General features: G+C 39.9%; 1 protein-coding gene across 1 annotated transcript in view; it reads left to right on the top strand.

The window, feature by feature from the left end:
• Positions 1-19,800, top strand: part of LOC137647043 (ras-related protein Rab-32B-like) — a 65,128-nt gene that overhangs the window by 22,073 nt on the left and 23,255 nt on the right. The window contains exons 2-4 of the mRNA XM_068380184.1: positions 10,643-10,772; positions 18,113-18,169; positions 18,456-18,516. Coding sequence (XP_068236285.1) covers positions 10,643-10,772; positions 18,113-18,169; positions 18,456-18,516 — 248 coding nt within the window. The remainder of the gene's footprint in view (positions 1-10,642; positions 10,773-18,112; positions 18,170-18,455; positions 18,517-19,800) is intronic.

Genomic DNA, 19,800 nt, shown 5'->3' with positions numbered 1-19,800 from the left:
CCAGTACATGTTTACCATTCCTTGTATGTAAAACCCACGTATGCGTATTACGTTTGACCAAGAATTACACTTTTTATTATCCGTTCTCTTATAAAATCACCTCATTTTATATTCCCAATAAATATTATTTATTATACACTCCATTTTACCTTGCTATTATTCCTTTATACATTTTCTTCTTACCTTGTCACGCCCAAATTTCACAATAATATTTACTCTTGACAAGTTTCCCATTCTAGTTCATTCATGTTTACTCTCTAGACTCCGTTGTTTTCCTGTTAACCAATCACAAACCCATACGTATGAAAAGTGTGCACTGGGGTGTTAATATTTCCCAACCCCCTTCCCTTATCTCTTCAAGTGGTCTCGCCATACTCTTTCCAACAAATCCTTTTCCGTGAAAACCTTTTTCCAAGTCAGGTCTTTGTTAGTTCGTGAGGTATTTTTGCGTCACGGTCACAACACCCCAATGACCCACAAGCTTCGTCGTCCCGGTCATAAAAGTAAGTCATTAATTTCTTTAATTTTAATGTGTTAGTGTTACTATTTTTTTAGCTTGCGTAGCTAAACATTACCGTTTGCCAGTACATACAAGCTTGATGTTATGTTTTCCTGCGAGCGAAGCGAGCAAGTTGCTGAACAAGAACCATTATATTTAACGTTGCTAATGTTAGCGTGCACAGCTCATCGATACTGCTTGCCAGTACATACGAGCTTGATGTTTGTGTTTTCTGGCGAGACTGCGGCGGAACGAGCCATTACAGGTATATTTAAACATTTTAACAGGAAATATTTGTTTACCTCTAGTAAATAACGTGATTTAACCGGTTTTCACCTTCATTTCAACCTCAACAACAACCACTTCGGCTACTTGAAGTTAGTCGAACTGGTTCTGTTTGTTTGCGGTTGAAATGAAGGTTAAATCACGATATTTGCTACAGGAAAACATATATTTTCTGTTCAAAATAATACCCTCTAGACTTTTAAAGCTTTCCCCGGATAAGTTGCATATTTCAGACTATTTCCACTGTATCGAAAAACTGTAGGATAAAAGTTGCCTGATATGGTTTTATTATAGTTAGACAGGGAAATCTTTCCTACTAAAAAAGTTTTTTCCTAAAGAAAAAGGCCCGGTTTCTTAATAAACGTCATTTATTTCACCACAAATAAATACTTACTGAAATATATATATATATATATATATATATATATATATATATATATATATATATATATATATATATATATATATATATATATATATATATCCGCCGATAATGTGGGAACCCGGGGTTTTGGTTGGGGAAAACATACTGGGAAAATAGTATATAATAGTAGAACAAACCTTTTGTTCTCTATACAATATTTTCTTGGATGTATAGTAAATCCAAGGAAAACTGCACAAATTATCTATCCTATAATACTGGTATATTTTTCATTTGTTTTTTTAAATATTTAACTTAGCCGGTGAATATATAATAGCTGCAACTCTGCGGCTCGACAGACAACATACTCAAAAAACTCGCGAGCGATCGCTATGTAGGTTGCGGGTGTGCCCACCAGCGCCAACTGTCGGCCAGATACCACTCTTGTATGTAAACAAAACCTTCAATTCTTCTCTGTCGACGTTGACGACAAGACGTACTTATACTCGCTGTAGAACCTGGAGTTTTCCCATCATATTTGGTGAAGTACTTTATTTTGGTTTGAGCTTTCGCAGTACAGGTGTTTTTTCCTCAACATAAACTCTTGAACTCTTTATTGAATCGGATTATTTGTTGATGACTTGGATTGTTTTTGGAATTTTCTTTGACTAATTCAAAATGGCTGACCCTTCTCAAGTACCTAGATTTCGAAAGTGTAATGCTAGGGACTGTAATAGGCGTCTTCCAAAGGTTTCTCTCGACCCTCATACTGTTTGTTCCAATTGTCGGGGTAAAACCTGTCAATTGGGAGATCGGTGTGAGGAATGCGTGGGCCTTTCGGAATTCGATTGGATCGAATATGATAAGTATGCACGCAGACTAGAGAGAGATAGGGTAAGGAGAAGTTCATCTAGGTCCGTAGATTTTTCCTCTCCACATGCCCCTGAACCTAATCCTTCCCCTGTAGTGGTTGTTCCTAACCCCCCTTCTAGCACTCAGGAACCGTCTATGCAAGACATGTTACGTGCTATTCATGCCTTGGGGGAGAGAGTTGAAGCGTTAGCAAGTGACCGTAATCAACTCATGGCTGACGTGAAGGAACTTAAGTGCCATAGTGCCACGGCGGAAAGTGGGAAAGTGATTAGTGCGCAAAGTGTTGTGAACAGTGTTGCGACCGAGGGTTCGTCTGTTCGTGCCTGTCGTTCACCTAGTCCGGGACCTCTTGCAAGCTCCCAAGCCCAGGGGAGAAGCAATGTCGTACGACTTATGGGTTCGAGAGGCCTTGATCAGCGAACAGACGTTCCCTCTATGGTATCAGGCGTATCTCGTCAAGATCGCCCCTACCATAAGACGAGAGAGCCCATTTTTACCTCGTCTTCCGAAGGCGTTTCACGCAAGAAACCATGGAGCAAGGTTTCTAGGCCTCTGAAACGCAAGTCGGTCCCTTCAGGACAGGTCCAACGTCCTGGATGTAGTCATTGGGACAGTTCGGACCCGTTGCTGTCATCGGATGACTGCTCGCCGCCTAAGCAAGGCAAAGTTGTGCCGTCTCAGACGCTAACCCCGTCTGTTACCGCACCCGTTACCGTAGACCCTAAATGGGTTATACTGCAGGACATGCAGTCTAAGCTTGCGTCCCTTATGGAAGACTACAACGCAGAGGAGGTTTCCGTTGAACCTAGCCGTTTATCTCATGGAGATCCTGGCCGTCAGCCACCCAAGCGTTCTGTTGTGCGTCCTGTTGACGTTGGTGTAGCCATCTCACGTCAACCAGTTGGGGTTGTACCACACCCGATGCGGTCTCGTGTGGATTTTCAGCCTCATGTGGACGTTAGGCAACTCGCTGATGCGCCTGGTGACGTTCAGGACGTTCGCCAACCATCAGAGTTGACTTGTTTTGACGCGGTGCGTCAACCTCCGCAACCTAGAGTTGTTTTGACTGCACAACCCAGGCGGTCTAAGCAGTCTCGGGTGGACGCTGTGCGTCCTCACGCACCTGTTGTTGTTGACAGTTCCCAGACTGTTCAGCAGTTTCAGGACGCTGCGTCCTGCTCCGCCACTTATGCACCAGTGCGGGCGGACGCTGCGTGTCAAGCATTGCCACCCCCTTTGCTTGTTTCTCATCAGTTGTCAGATGAGGACGTTGCTAACCCTCAGCCTGAGGATCATCCTTCAGATATTGATGAGCCTAGAGCAGTTCCGCCATCTATGGACTTTAAAAAAGTCATGCTCATTTTTAAAGAGTTGTTTCCTGAACACTTTGTCTCTGTGGCCATGCCAGCCTTTACAAAACTCGTTCTCTCTCGCTCATCCAAGAGAGCTTTACGGCTGTTAGGCGATTGGTTGGAAACCAAGAGGAGTTTAGGGAAGACGGCCTTTGCCTTCCCCCCATCTAAACTCTCGTCTAGATCGAGCGTCTGGTATGCCACGGGAGAAGTTCTCGGCTTGGGAGTTCGTGCCTCTGCCCAGGGCGACTTCTCAAGTCTTGTAGACTCTCCCCGCCGCCTAGCCATGAGACGCTCGAAGATTAGTTGGTCATCCTCAGACCTGGACCATCTACTTAAAGGCATCTTTAGAGCTTTTGAAGTTTTCAACTTCCTTGACTGGTGTTTGGGAGCCTTGAGTAGGAAAATCTCATCAGCCGATAGAGATGTCTCCTTACTCATTATGTCCTGCATGGATAAGGCCATCCGCGATGGATCCAATGAGCTCTCCGCCTCATTTACGTCAGGAGTCCTAAAGAAACGAGAGTCTCTGTGCTCTTTTCTGTCAGCAGGAGTGACGCCCTGTCAACGATCTGAGCTACTCTTTGCCCCTTTGTCTAAGTTCTTGTTTCCTGAACTTTTAGTTAAGGAAATAGCGTTCTCTCTAGTGCAGAAGGACACCCATGACTTGGTTGCGTCCTCGGCTCGCAAAGGGACCCCTTCGTCTGCCTTGTCTGCTAGACCTAGGATAGACACTCCAGCGTCCAGGTTTATTCCACCCTTTCGTGGCAGAGCCCCCAGCAGGGGAAGTACTCGTGCCGAAGGGAAGAGAGGAAAGAGGAAAGGAGCCAAGTCCTCGCGTGGCAGAGTCTGACTGCCCGCAACTTCAGACAGCAGTAGGTGCCAGACTCAAGAACTTCTGGCAAGCCTGGGAGAAGAGAGGCGCAGATCAACAGTCTGTGAGGTTGCTCAGAGAGGGGTACAAAATCCCATTTGTACGCAAACCTCCTCTAGCGACGTCCCCCATCGATCTCTCTCCCAGGTACCGAGAGGAAGCAAAGAGACAAGCCCTGAAACTAGAAGTGTCTCTTTTGCTAGAGAAGGGAGCGGTGGTCAAAGTCTCGGACCTTCAGTCACCAGGGTTTTACAACCGTCTCTTCCTAGTACCGAAGAAGACAGGAGGTTGGAGACCGGTGCTAGACGTCAGTGCTCTGAATGTCTTTGTCACAAAGACAAAGTTCACCATGGAGACCACGAAGTCAGTCTTAGCAGCGGTCAGAAAGGGAGACTGGATGGTCTCTCTAGACCTAAGAGACGCTTACTTCCACATCCCCATTCACTCAGATTCCCAACCTTTTCTGAGATTTGTGTTCGACAATGTGGTGTACCAGTTTCGGGCCCTGGGCTTTGGCCTAAGTCCTGCTCCTCTCGTGTTTACGAGGCTTATGAGGAATGTGGCAAAATTCCTCCATTTATCGGGTATCCGAGCCTCCCTTTATTTGGACGACTGGCTTCTCAGAGCCTCGTCCAGTCATCGCTGTCTGAAGGATCTCAATTGGACTTTAGATCTGACCAAGGAATTGGGACTTCTGGTCAACTTGGAAAAGTCCCAGCTGATCCCATCCCAAACTATTCTGTATTTAGGGATGGAGATTCGCAGTCCAGTTTTTCGGGCTTTTCCGTCGGCCCCCAGAATAGATCAAGCCCTGCTCGTAATCCAAAGGATGTTGAAGAGAGAACGTTGCTCAGTCAGGAATTGGATGAGTCTAGTAGGAACTCTATCATCCCTGGAGCAGTTTGTATCGCTAGGAAGGCTACACCTCCGACCTCTACAATTCTATCTAGCTTTTCACTGAAAAAAGGACAAGACGCTAGAGGCGGTCTCGATCCCGATTTCTGAAACAGTAAAGACTTGCCTGAATTGGTGGAAAGACAATATCAGTCTACGAGAGGGACTTCCCCTAGCAGTTCAGAAACCAAACCACGTTCTCTACTCAGACGCATCGGATTTGGGTTGGGGTGCGACACTGGACGGTCGGGAATGTTCAGGTCTGTGGACCTCAAGTCAGAGGAGCATGCATATCAACGGCAAGGAACTTTTGGCAGTTCACCTGGCCTTGATGAGCTTCGAGAGTCTCCTTCGAGACAAAGTGGTGGAGGTCAACTCGGACAACACCACAGCCTTGGCGTACATTTCCAAACAAGGAGGTACCCACTCCCTGACACTGTACGAGATCGCAAGGGACCTGCTCATCTGGTCAAGAGATCGAGGCATCTCTCTGGTAACGAGGTTTATCCAGGGCGACTTGAACGTTCTAGCAGATTGTCTCAGTCGGAAAGGTCAGGTAATTCCAACCGAATGGACCCTCCACAAGGATATGTGCAAGAGGCTTTGGGCGACTTGGGGTCAACCCACCATAGACCTCTTTGCAACCTCGATGACCAAGAGGCTTCCAATCTATTGCTCTCCAGTCCCAGACCCAGCAGCAATACATATAGATGCCTTTCTCCTAGACTGGTCTCACCTAGACCTATACGCATTCCCACCATTCAAGATTGTCAACAAGGTACTGCAGAAATTCGCCTCTCACGAAGGGACAAGGTTGACGTTAGTTGCTCCCCTCTGGCCCGCGAGAGAATGGTTCACCGAGGTACTTCGATGGCTGGTAGACTTTCCAAGAAGTCTTCCTCTAAGAGTAGACCTATTACGTCAGCCACACGTAAAGAAGGTACATCAAAGCCTCCACGCTCTTCGTCTGACTGCCTTCAGACTATCGAAAGACACTCGAGAGCTAGAGGCTTTTCGAAGGAGGCAGCCAGTGCGATTGCAAGAGCGAGGAGAGCTTCTACCATTAGAGTTTACCAATCGAAGTGGGAAATCTTCCGAGACTGGTCCAAGTCAGTATCTGTATCCTCGTCCAGAAGAGTTCGCTCCCTTTCAGCTCCCACGATCAAGGGCTACAGGAGCATGTTGGCTTCGGTCTTCCGGCATAGAGGCTTAGATCTTTCCAACAATAAAGATCTACAAGATCTCCTTAAGTCTTTTGAGACCTCTAAGGAGCGTCGTTTGGCTACACCTGGATGGAATTTAGACGTGGTCCTAAGATTCCTCATGTCAGACAGGTTTGAGCCTTTACATTCAGCCTCCCTGAAGGATCTCACTCTTAAGACTCTTTTCCTGGTGTGCTTGGCCTCGGCTAAAAGAGTCAGTGAGCTTCATGCCTTCAGCAAGAACATCGGTTTTTCGACAGAAAAAGCCTCTTGTTCTCTTCAACTTGGTTTCCTAGCCAAGAATGAACTGCCTTCTCGTCCTTGGCCTAAATCTTTTGATATTCCTAGCTTATCAGAGATCGTAGGCAACAAATTAGAGAGAGTATTATGCCCCGTTAGAGCTCTTAAGTTCTATTTAACTCGTACTAAGCCTTTACGAGGTAAATCTGAAGCGTTATGGTGTTCGGTTAAGAAACCATCCTTACCTATGTCAAAGAATGCTTTGTCATATTTTATCAGATTGTTAATACGAGAAGCTCATTCACACTTGAGTGAGGAAGACCGATCTTTGCTTAAGGTTAAGACGCACGAGATTAGAGCTATAGCAACTTCCGTGGCCTTCAAGCAAAATAGATCTCTGCAAAGTATCATGGACGCGACCTTTTGGAGAAGCAAGTCAGTGTTCGCGTCATTTTACTTGAAAGATGTCCAAACTCTTTACGAGGACTGCTACACCCTGGGTCCATTCGTAGCAGCGAGTGCAGTAGTGGGTGAGGGCTCAACCACTACACTTCCCTAATTCCATATCCTTTTAATCTGTCTCTTGAAATGTTTTTAATATTGTTTTTATGGGTTGTTCGGAAGGCTAAGAAGCCTTTCGCATCCTGGTTGATTTGGCGGGTGGTCAAAGTCATTTCTTGAGAGCGCCCAGATTAGGGGTTTGATGAGGTCCTGTTGTATGGGTTGCAGCCCTTGATACTTCAGCTCCTGGGAGTCTGTCAGCATCCTAAGAGGATCGCTGGGCTCCGTGAGGAAGACAGACTTACAAGGCAGAGTAATCGTCTAAGTCAACTTCCTTACCAGGTACCTATATATTTTGGTTTTGTTATATTGATAACTGTCAAAAACTCTAAGCATATACGCTGTAAACTTAATTAACTCTGGTCTCTACCCACCGCCTTGGGTGTGAATCAGCTATTATATATTCACCGGCTAAGTTAAATATTTAAAAATTATATTTTAATTATAAAATAAATTTTTGAATATACTTACCCGGTGAATATATAAATTAAAGGCCCTCCCTTCCTCCCCAACCTACATAGCGATCGCTCGCGAGTTTTTTGAGTATGTTGTCTGTCGAGCCGCAGAGTTGCAGCTATTATATATTCACCGGGTAAGTATATTCAAAAATTTATTTTATGATTGAAATATCATTTTTATATTCTACGAAATGGTTGTAATCATTCCCGTTCGTTCATCTTTACATGCATGTTAACCAAAACACCACAAATTATCCATATCCTATACTACTGGTATATTTTTCATATGTTTGTTGGCATTCTACGAAACGGTTGTATTCCCTCCCGTTCATTCATATGTACATGCATGTTGACCAGTTTTATGAGTCCTCCTCATTTTAACCCGTGACATTGAAATATTTGACCCTTCTAATTCTGTATGTATGTATTCGTTTTGCAATACCCACTCGTACACATTTTTTTTTATTCCCAACATTAGAGTATACTACGAGACAACGCTCCTAATGCTGTTCATGTGTGTTTTTTTATGCAATACCTATGTCTATATTTCTAATTTTTTCAAGTTTAAAAGTTGTTTTCTTTGTTATTGCTAAATTTTAATGTTTTCCCATAAATTATATATTTTTTCCTTCACTTTATATTACTAATTGTTTGTCATTTCTCTTTTTTTCCTGTTATTGCCATATTATGTTCAGTTTTCACATCGAATACTTTTTTTGAACGAGTTTACCCTTCAAGTTTACTTTACAATTGCCGTACTGTTACACCTATGTTTCCATTAACCAATCACATGACCATACGTATGGAAACCTATATAGGGGGGTTATATTTCCAATACCCACGTGTACACATTTGTTTTTACTCATGTCATTCAAGTATACTTCGGGACTTGACACTTCTAATACCGTTTGTATGCATTTGTTGTTGCAATACCTACTTCTATATTTCTCATTTTCTCGAATTTAAAGTCGTTTCCTCCGTCATTACAACATTTTAATGTACTGTATTCCCATGAAATAATATTTATTCTTTCCTTCACTTTATCTTGCTAATTGTTCGACATTTCTGTTTTTTACTATTGTCATATTACATTCAATTTTCACATATCAAATACTTGCTTTGAATGAGTTTACCCCTCAAATTTACAGACGCCATACTGTTACACCTATGTTTCCGTTAACCAGTCACGGAACTGTACGTATGGAAACTTATGTAGGGGGTTTATATTTCCCCCTTCCTTTATTATCACTTCAATTGCTTTGCTTCAGTCCTTTCCAAATCCTTCTTATGATTTTAGCCCTGTTATATCTTTATAAATTTAAACTTTTTTATAAACCCTTTATACACCCTTAAACACTTAGTAATATTAGTTTCAGCCAAACTCAGATATACGATATAGAAATATATTTATCTTAATTAGGATGCTTTTAATGAATTTGATCTGTATTTCTGCCATAAGTAATCAGATTTAAGAGATACATGCCCCCTATAATAACTAAAATAATACAGTGAAAAATTAGGGTTTTTGAGTGGGAGATTACATGAAATGGGTAAATCAAGAGGAGCTGTCTTACCTAAAACAACAGCCATTATAATAAAAAGAAAAAAATTACCATGATCAAAATTGAATAATAGTAATGAAACGCATGATTTTAAATCTCATTTTCTATGACTCTGAGAACTCTTACCTAGAACAGTCATAGTGCTATAGTCAATTTCTTTTAGCGATGCAGATTTGCACCGACTCGCAGCGGTGCCCTTTTAGCTCGGAAAAGTTTCCTGATTGCTGATTGGTTGGACGAGATAATTCTAACCAATCAGCGATCAGGAAACTTTTCCGAGCTAAAAGGGCACCGCTGCAAGTCTGTGCAAATCTGCCTCGATAAAAGAAATGGACTATAGTATCACAAGCACACACCTTTCGTACGCCGGTTACTGTGCGTAGCATGGTATTTAGCGAGGCATAAGAGTCTATACCAGTTACGTTCAAAGAACGTACTGAGAAAACCCTGGGTCAAATGCCGCTAAGTCAAATTGGTGCTGACTTCCACTTTCTTAAGAGGTAAGTCATCCCCTATAAATAGCGTTGGTTTGTATTAGTTATGAAACAAATGACAAATTCAAAAGTAAGTTTTCTGGATGATACAAACCTGTAGCTATTTATGCAAATTGGCCCGCCAACACCTATCCCCCTAGAAGTCCTACCTCCAAGCAAAGTGGTTACTCACCCCAGGTGAGTAAGTGAGCAGGGTAGTAAACTACCCCCCACCTCCTGCTAATTAGCTGGTGGATGGTTAACCCTCACTAAAAGTCTTATGGCTCGTCTTTCAGCTTCGCCGAAAGTAATATCCATTACAAATACTGTAGCTGCACGTTTGTATCGTTAGGAAAAATACAGATTACTTTGAAGATTTGTGATATTTTTCCTAACCATACAAACCTAAGACCTTCAAATTGTACTGCCTGCCTCAACCAACCCGCAAGTCAAAGGTCAAAGTGAAAGAAGCGCTGCCTGTTGGGTGGACAGGTCGTACCTGCTGCCTGACAGTCAGCTGTGTTTACATCGTTAAGAGTTCAATGACCTTTCCAGCTTTGTTGAAGTCAAACTCCTGTTAAAGGTCTAGTGTTTTTATGGTTAGGAAAAATACAAATTAATTAACAAATTTGTGAGGTTTTAGCTCTTATGATAACTAGGCTTTTATGTATTTTAATATATATACAGTGCTGTAATACTCAACTGTATCTAGTTATGTGCTTAATCCTCTATTTGGTTAGATGCACGATGCAAATGTGTATGCATCAGAAGATGACTGATTATTTCCTTATTATAGTACAGTATGTTAAACGACCATAAAGTTGGAATTGCTTGGTGCTTTGTGGACTTGATGATGAATCTGTGCTATGTACCCTAATTACTGTTGTTAAACAGTTGCTAGAATTATTACAATTATTGATGATTGAATACAAAGCTAATTTCATTATTCATAGTAACAAAAATATGTACTAAGTTCTTTTTATGACTGATCATTAATATTTTCAACAGGCAAGACTGCTGTAATACGACGTTACACGGAAGGACACTTCAGCCCTTACTACAAGCTAACTATTGGGGTAGATTTTGCAGTTAAAACACTGGACTGGGACCCCAAAACTAAAGTCAATCTGCAGTTATGGTTAGTAGAACATGTTCTCAAAGTATTTATGGAATTTGTTTATTATTTTTGCAGTTGAAGTGCTGTATAGTCTCCAAGGGCTTTTCTTTTAGAGGCTAGAACAGGGAATTAGTTTCAACATAAATAGCAAAGAAATATTGTCTCCCCTGTTCTAGGGCCAATGTATCAATGTGTAGGACACATTGATATTTGTTACACCTTTCAGGGGTCGAGTAGTTGTCACCTTTCGATTGTGACAATGTTGCGAGTTACTCTTGGTCCCTTTCTTCTCTTTGTCAGATAGTGGCATGAGACAAGCAACTGTGAGTAATGCTGTTCTTTGGTGTAGAAACATTGGGCTGCGTCCTCTATACCCCCCCCCAATGTCATGTGTTTTTATAGGAACATTCCATCTTGAGCTGAGTTTTTGCTGTAAAACAAGAGAGAAGTTATCAGGGGATTTAGCTTTTTCCTATTTTCTCTCTTTTCTTGTAAGATTACTCTAAATACCCAGGTTTGCCTGTTTGTATTCCCGAAACATATAGACCTTCTTGACTCGGGGATTCAGAATTCAGTGGTTTGTGTGAGAATGCATTTAGATTTTTGTTTGTATTTTTCACTTCGTGAATGCAGGATTACGATCGTACATTCGGTCCAGTTTCAGAGGGATCAGTTACATTTCAGGCGTGTTTCTGTTAAGTACATGTATTCCCATAGTAAAAAACATTGGAATGTAGCTCTTCCCTATTTCATTGGGTATGCTAGCATTAGCATGGCAGCAGGGATTGTGTGTTTTTTCTTCTTTTGCTTATCTGTTTCTTCTCTCACATTCAGTTTTCTTGAAAAGCATTTTTCATAGAGGCTTGGATAGGCTTTTGTTCGTGCATTAATTTTTTTCTGACTCAGAAATTGTTGTTAGTCAGCGGATGATGATTGAACAAAAGAAAATGGGTCCATTTTTCTTTTTGTCACAGTCTTTAGACTGTTCGGTAAAAGTTTTCATGGATACTGTACTTCTAATTTTCTTTTTTTGTCCATTGGAGTTATTAGGGTATGTCATCCCTCCACTGAAGATGAAATTATGTTTTCCCTTCAACTTTCACGACTGTGATCCTTAGACCTTCTCATTCTCATAGTGAGCATATTATTATTATTATTATTATTATTATTATTATTACTATCCAAGCTACAACCCTAGTTGGAAAAGCAAGATGCTATAAGCCCAGGGGCTCCAACAGGGAAAAATAGCCCAGTGAGGAAAGGAAATAAGGAAATAAATAAATGAAGAGAAAAAATTAACAATAAATCATTCTAAAATAAGAAACAACGTCAAAACAGACATGTCATATGATAAACTATCAACAACATCAAAAACAAATATGTCATATATAAACAATAAAAAGACTCATGTCAACCTGGTCAACATAAAAACATTTGCTCCAACTTTGAACTTTTGAAGTTCTACTGATTCAACTACCCGATTAGGAAGATCATTCCACAACTTGGTCACAGCTGGAATAAAACTTCTAGAGTACTGCGTAGTATTGAGCCTCGTGATGGAGAAGGCCTGGCTATTAAAATTAACTGCCTGCCTAGTATTACGAACAGGATAGAATTGTCCAGGGAGATCTGAATGTAAAGGATGGTCAGAGTTGTGAAAAATCTTATGCAACATGCATAATGAACTAATTGATCGACGGTGCCAGAGATTAATATCTAGATCAGGAATAAGAAATTTAATAGACCGTAAGTTTCTGTCCAACAAATTAAGATGAGAATCAGCAGGTGAAGACCAGACAGGAGAACAATACTCAAAACAAGGTAGAATGAAGAATTAAAACACTTCTTCAGAATAGATTGATCACCGAAAATCTTGAAAGACTTTCTCAATAAGCCTATTTTTTGGGAAATTGAAGAAGACACAGACCTTATATGTTTCTCAAAAGTAAATTTACTGTCGAGAATCACACCTAAAATTTTGAAAGAGTCATACATATTTAAAGAAACATTATCAATAGTGAGATCCGGATGTTGAGGAACCACCGTCCTTGACCTACTTACAATCATACTTTGAGTTTTGTTAGGATTCAACTTCATACCCCATAGTTTGCACCATGCACTAATTCTAGCTAAATCTCTATTAAGGGATTCACCAACCCTAGATCTACATTCAGGGGATGGAATTGATGCAAAGAGAGTAGCATCATCTGCATATGCAACAAGCTTGTTTTCTAGGCCAAACCACGTGTCATGTGTATATAGTATAAAAAGTAATGGGCCAAGAACACTACCCTGTGGAGCACCGGATATCACATTCCTATAATCACTATGGTGCCCATCAACAACAACTCTTTGAGATCTATTACTTAAAAAATCAATAATAATACTAAGAAACGACCCACCCACTCCCAACTGTTTCAGTTTGAAAACAAGGGCCTATGTTGACTCGGCTCCCTGATACTAACAGCTTTTGAATGTTTCCACGCGTTGGACGATGCAACATTTTCCAAGCATTGCCATTCTTGCTTGTCATCGTGGATTTATATTTAGCAATTTCTTGCTATTCAGAAGCTCCTTTTTGATTGAATTGTGCTTCTGTGGTTAGGCGAGACATTCTGGAGTCTCTCCTTGGGAACCAGAATCCTGGCACCCACAGTCTGAAAGTCGTGGCTACGATGGTGGGTCTGTCATTAAGTGATGGAGGCTAGTCTTGCCGACAGCGCATTATCCTGAAAGGCGACAGGTATCCTGTCGGTCATTGTTGGCAACCTTTAAACTGTGTGAAGTTTCCTCCATTTTCGCCTGACACTGAACCAGTGAGGCAGTATGGCTCCGAGACCAAGTTGCCAACTATATATGCCCTTTTCCCTTTGTTAATTATGTCATTCGTAGGAGTGGTGTTGCATTTGTTAGTGCCTCTCTGTTTGGCACCTTTGAGAATTTAGTAACAGGTCTATCGTAACCATTCTAATCCTGACACTTTGTTGGTTTGCTTCCTCTTCTTGACTGTTGAGTACTAGAAGGCCTCCTTGCTTTGCCTTTCTCTTGGTACATTGCCTTGATATATCAGACGGCAGGTAGTTTACGGTTGATGTTGGTATCTTGAGTCACAGGCGGCCTTCTCTCATGTCTTCTAACACTGGAACAATGGATCAGTCCAGGTACTTCCCATGCTCTTTTTCTCATGTTGACAGTGCCTTACCGAGTTTGGTGACAAGGTAGTCCATGGTTTTTGCTGATGACTTATGGTTTTAACTAGGCTCTTTCGTTGTCAAGCGAATCCCTGCCTGCCGACGTCTGATGTCCCTTGGCATCAACTCCTCCGGGAGTTGAGTGGCAGATATCTCGGTCAGTGTTGGCGACCGTCAAGTCACTTCATGCTCAAGAGTCGCTTCCACCTGTTCTCTGTGTTTTTAGCAAAAGTATCTTCTATGAGGTAACGGGTAGTCTGCCAGTTGGTGTTTGCGACCCTTGACTGTGTGAAGTTCCCCCCCTTTCACCTAACACTGTACCAGCGAGATGGTTAGTCTCTCTGGGAAATGGAGTTGTCAATTATGCTAATTTCCTCCTTTTATGTCTTTCTCAGAAGTGGTTCGTCATTCATTAGTGTTTTCTGGTTGGTGCCTTCAAGGATTTAGTTACATTACTGTTCTGGTGACCGTTGAACTCTGCTTTTCCGCTGTCTTCTTATTGGCTGTCAGGCTGTAAGTTGTTCATGGGTGTTTAGTGTAGTGTTTCCTTTCTCAATTGGAAGCCTTTGCTGTGATATGACTTCTCTTCATGCTAGGCTCGAGATTGGGTCTTGTTGCGCCACCCTCCTTCTCTACGCGAGATCTTATTCGGCTTGGGTAGTTGTCACCAAAGTTTTTTTCTTTTTTTATGTCGCCTGCCTCTGGGTATCATTCTTGTACGAGAAAGAGGTTGTTCGGTGAGAAGCGGTCTTCTTCGTTGTCTCGTTTACTTCCCTTGGCTGATGTCTGGCACTTCTCAGGTGTTGATGTCTAACCTCCCCTTACTGATGAGTAGTCCATTTTCTCTCAACACGTTTTGGGCCTTAGGCAGTACGATACTATAGGTCGAGACATTTTACCATTTCCTTGCGGAGGTTGTTGGACGAGTGTCTGTCCTCCTTCTGAGTGATTGTGCAGTCGATCATTGTCTGGACTGACCTTCAATTCTCCCTTGACCTTTCCGATCGCAGTCCAGTTTGTATCTGGCAAGAATTCTTCAGCTTTAGTATTTTCTCACTTATTTGATCATTGTTGTTACATCCTATTCTTCATAAGAGTAAATAAATTCTTCCAGTTCCCTCTGTGTCAATGTGGATATTTGAGCTACATAAATTTTCATAAGGTAATGTTTATTTATATTTGATTTTCATATTAGAATTATTATTAGTAATACTTCTGGATAATTTAACTAGTTCCGCCCAGCCTTCTCCACTTCTGGTATTATGCAACTGGATACCGTAGTAAGTTGAGAATAGGATGTGTCAGGGTCGTCAATGTGGTAAAAGTTTGTTTGTTTATTGTGATTTGCGCTAGCTAGATTGTCCAGGTAAGCATTGTTAATATTAATTTTAGTGTGAAAATTTCATTTTTCTTTAGTCAAAACCCTTTATTTGTAATTGAACCAGGAACCAATACTGTTCTGCAGTATTTAATTCATTTTTAAACTATTTTATGAGTTATTTCTTTATAATTTCATTGTGAAATCATTATCATGTATAAATGTCTTCATTATAACAATTATCCTAAAACAATGTGTATAGTATAACACAATATTTCAAATAAAATTAAGTATTTGTTATTTAAAATATCATGCTATTTTTATTCAGTGAAGTAAAAGTAAAGAATAATATTGTACCGTATATAAATTCTCATCAACTTCGGACCTATGGAACTTACGACTGATCGACCATGACTTATGGTGTTATGTCTGGTGATGACATGGGGTTATGACATTCGTCAAAACGAAAAATTTAGTTAGAAATTGCCAATACAGCGTAATGTTGAAAAGCATAAGTCAAAATGTGAAATTTAGCATTAGAAATTGCCAAATAATACTGTACATTTTTTAAAATTGCAGAATAACACATAAAAAAAATTAAATTCGGTTAAAAATCACCAAATACAGCGTTCTGTAATGTTAAAAAGGAGTAAATCAAAACTTGAGATGTATGGTTAGAAATTGGCTATACTGTATCACCGATGAACAATCACCAAAGAATAGCAGTAAAAAAAGGTGAACTCAAGAGCTATAAATTTGTAAATAAAACTATTAATTATGAAATATCAATGATACTCTTAATTATATACAGTATGGTATCTTCTTGATACCATCATCTTGAGGTCAGCTAATGACTAAAACAAAAAGGAAAAAACAATCGGTAGTTGTTGAAAGGCACCTTAGATTGACAAAAGAAATCTTCAAAAATTCTTATATGAAGCTCTGTTAACATCGAAAACCATGATTATTTTGGAATTCTTTCATTACATATATGTAATGTTGTCAGCTAACGAAATCAAATGCCGTCTTTAAAGCCAGCCTACTATCAAACAGATTTGAGTATAGACTTATTTTGTGTGTCGTGTAGTATTTAATTCAGAATTTTTAAGGAGACAGATTTTTATTCCTTTTACTTTACAATATATACAGTCGGCTCTTGGTCTTTATTGGGTGTTTGGTTAGGTAATAAGACACGCATAAAAACTGAGAATCCCCGAATGCTTGCTGCCTTAGGGCAAGGTAATTCACTGTACTTCACTATATTGTATTTATGTGGTTTCTATTACAGTACTGTGTAAGTATTGTATTATTGTAACCCCCCCCCCCCAAGTCTCTCCAACTCTCATTTTGCAAAATCCACAAGGATTAACTTTAACATAAAAAAATACTATGCAGGTGGCCAAGAATACCAGAAAAGAAAGTAAAATAAAAATAAGCAATTATTGTATTAGATTAACTCAAAGATCATTACAAGAAAATTGTACCATTATATAAATAAAATTGTGGTTAAACTATATTTTACATTACTCTTTCTAATACTCAACTTTCCAAACTACAGTATTCCCTATCATGGATAGTTAGGTAACTGTCCTGACTCTTCATTCTCCCATCTTTCCTATCTGCTAAAATCATGAACAAGATTCTCTAAAGCATCACAAACTTAAACAGGTGAAAATATACAAGTACAGTGAAATACCATCGGAATGACTACTAAAATACCGCAAATACATGCAAGCAATCAAAATATAGCCTACAAGTACAGTTAATAAAGAAAATAACTACTAAAATGCCAGCAGCAGACATGAGATAAAAATATATAAGCGCAGTTAAGAACATGCAGAAAATTACTTTCCTGCACTGTAAACACGTACAGATCAAAATATTAAATTATTTTATGAAAACCCATCAAAATTATTAAATTAAAGTAACACCAACATACAAGTGTTCAAAATGTCTGAGTACATTTATGTACAGTTAAAAAAGATGAATGAAGAAACAAAAGTAAGGGCCAAAAAGGAAAGATCAGGCACTTATACTACTAGCAGTACTTGGGTTAGGGGAGTGGGGGACCTTTGCAAGAACTGGCCTTTCTATTTGGAAATGGAGTGTCCAATAAGCAGAGGACCACCTGCCAGAAAGTGCACATCCATCGCTTACGGTGGATCACTTTCCGGGAACCGTACTTGCAAGTCTGTCCATTGGATACAAAAACTATCAAAGGCCACTCTTTGGAATAATCTTGTGACATAGTAACACTCAGTTACCTCTTAGACATTGGCTTGGGCTCCTGCCGCAAAGAGACATGCATCTCTTAGTGCCATTGCCTTCTGACTTCTTGCAACATGCGAGAGTCAAGCCAGAAGGTCTTGAGAGGCATGGGCTTCTCCTTCAAGGCCTAGTAGTCTCCCTTACAGAGCTCTCCTCATTGATTTCGAAGGGAAATTCGGGCTGAGGCTATCATCGTTGATATCAAGATCTCGCTTTCTTTTAGGGCCACCCACTTGATATTAAGATCTCGCTTTCTTTTAGGGCCACCCACTTGATATTGCGAATATTTTTGTCCTTTTTGTTAATGGTGGTAGCATCCCTCAGGTTCATATCGGTATTGAAATTTGAATATAATTATTGTAATGGATGTAGTGTACCACAAATTTTTCACATAAACATAACACAACATTTCCAGAAGATTGTCCTTAATTGTTTTTTTTTTTTTTTTTTTAACCTAAAGAATTTTCATATACTCTTCCAGTTAGCATTTAAAGATTTAGAGTTGAGTGTGTGTATTTAGATTTTATTTGCAATTATATAATATTTAGTGCTCTTCTTATCTTCAAACACATTTTTATTTTCAGGGACATTGCTGGTCATGAGAGATTTGGACATATGACAAGGGTCTACTATAAATATGCGTAAGTGTTGTTAATAATATCTTAACTTTTTATTTAACACAGGAAGTATGCCGTTCCTTTTTTCAGTATTTTTTTGCTAATTTTTTCTTAACTTAATTTTCATGAAGGTTGTAAAGAGATTTGCTGTTTCCATTTCATGTTGAGGCATCATCTGGCTATGGAGGTTTTATTGGTTCTTATTTCATGCATTTGGTGGATGTAAATTCAGTTACCAACTCAGATTGGTTTATTTTATGCTGCTGATTGATGTAATGTCTAATTGCATGTCATCTTATATCATTGACAGAGTGGCAGCTATTGTTGTGTTTGATCTCTCAAGACCTCCAACATTTGAAGCTGTTCTTAAAGTGAGTTGAATAAGTTTGTTTTGAGTGCAATAATTACTGTATGTCTATGAACCTCCCTGAAGTTCATATTGCTTCTTCTCCAGAATCTCGGTTTATCACCGTTTACCTCAAGAAAAATTTATAAGAATTTTCCCATTTTCTTTCCTTTTAGTAAGACGCATCCCTCTAGTAAAGTAATGAGATGCACTAGGCGTTCATGGCAAGAAGCTGTTCACCATGGTCTTTGATTTTCAGATTTCCTTCGCATTCGTGGTAGATGTATCCCGTTCCAGATTGTGATAAGTTTTATTGCATCTTAAGCTTTTTTCCCAGGATTTGTTAGCATTCCTGCACAGTGATAGTACTGTTAGTTAAATAACCATTGTGAGGTGTATGTTTGCCTCACTGTTCCTCTCGCAGAAAGTATGTTTCAAGTTCAGGTGCTAATGGAACTTGGATGTAGTCTAAGGAGAAATCCAGATAAGACTGGGCTATTTGGTTATAACGGAGCCCAATTTGGTTAGTTATGAACATTGAAAGCTTTTGACTTATTTAGCTTCCTTTCTTAATCTCAGAGGGGCAGTGAGTCTTCACTTGTAAACAGTAAGTCTAACTTACCTGTCCAATTGCTTATCCTAACCTGACTTCCATAGTTTGATCTAGTGGTCATAGTGCTTCATTCAATAAGGGTTTTGAATGTTCATTGTACCTTAGAGTTTAGAATCTTTCATTGAGCATCTACTTCCCTATATACTTTTATTCTTCTGCTGCTAAATCCTTGTATTTCAGAATTCCTAGTCGCTCTTTTAGACATCTATAGTGCGCAGCAGAAGGCAATGTTGTGTCATGTTTTGGTTAACAGTACATTTCATTCACTTGCAAGTTTGGCCAGTAGCTCTTCACGAGTTTACGTAATCTGTGTAAATGTTAACACTTGCTTTCTTGTAAAAGGCTAGAACACTGAATCCAATACAACATAAATACCAAAGAAATATTGTCTCCTCTGCTCTTGGCTCAGTTTATCAATATGTAAAACACAGATTCAGTGCATATAAGGGAGAGCTTTTAGTTCTGGCTTGTTAGAACTCGACATAGCACCTCTAATGCTGAAATGCTTAAATTCGTCTACAATGGGAGACGTCATCACCTCTTAGAAAGTAACCCTCATCCTGCATGGATAGCCTTTATTGACTATCTTGTGTTAAAATTTGACATTCCTTTCTAATTGTATAATAAACTCAGATGAATTATTATTTTAGTTTGCATAGCCTATGGACATTACATGTACAGAAGATCCTCAACTTA

The sequence above is a fragment of the Palaemon carinicauda genome, chromosome 1 (assembly GCF_036898095.1).
Source record: "Palaemon carinicauda isolate YSFRI2023 chromosome 1, ASM3689809v2, whole genome shotgun sequence".
Taxonomy (NCBI): Eukaryota; Metazoa; Arthropoda; class Malacostraca; order Decapoda; family Palaemonidae; genus Palaemon; species Palaemon carinicauda.
Note: the sequence above shows the minus strand (reverse complement) of the source record. Positions and strands in the feature narration are given on the sequence as shown.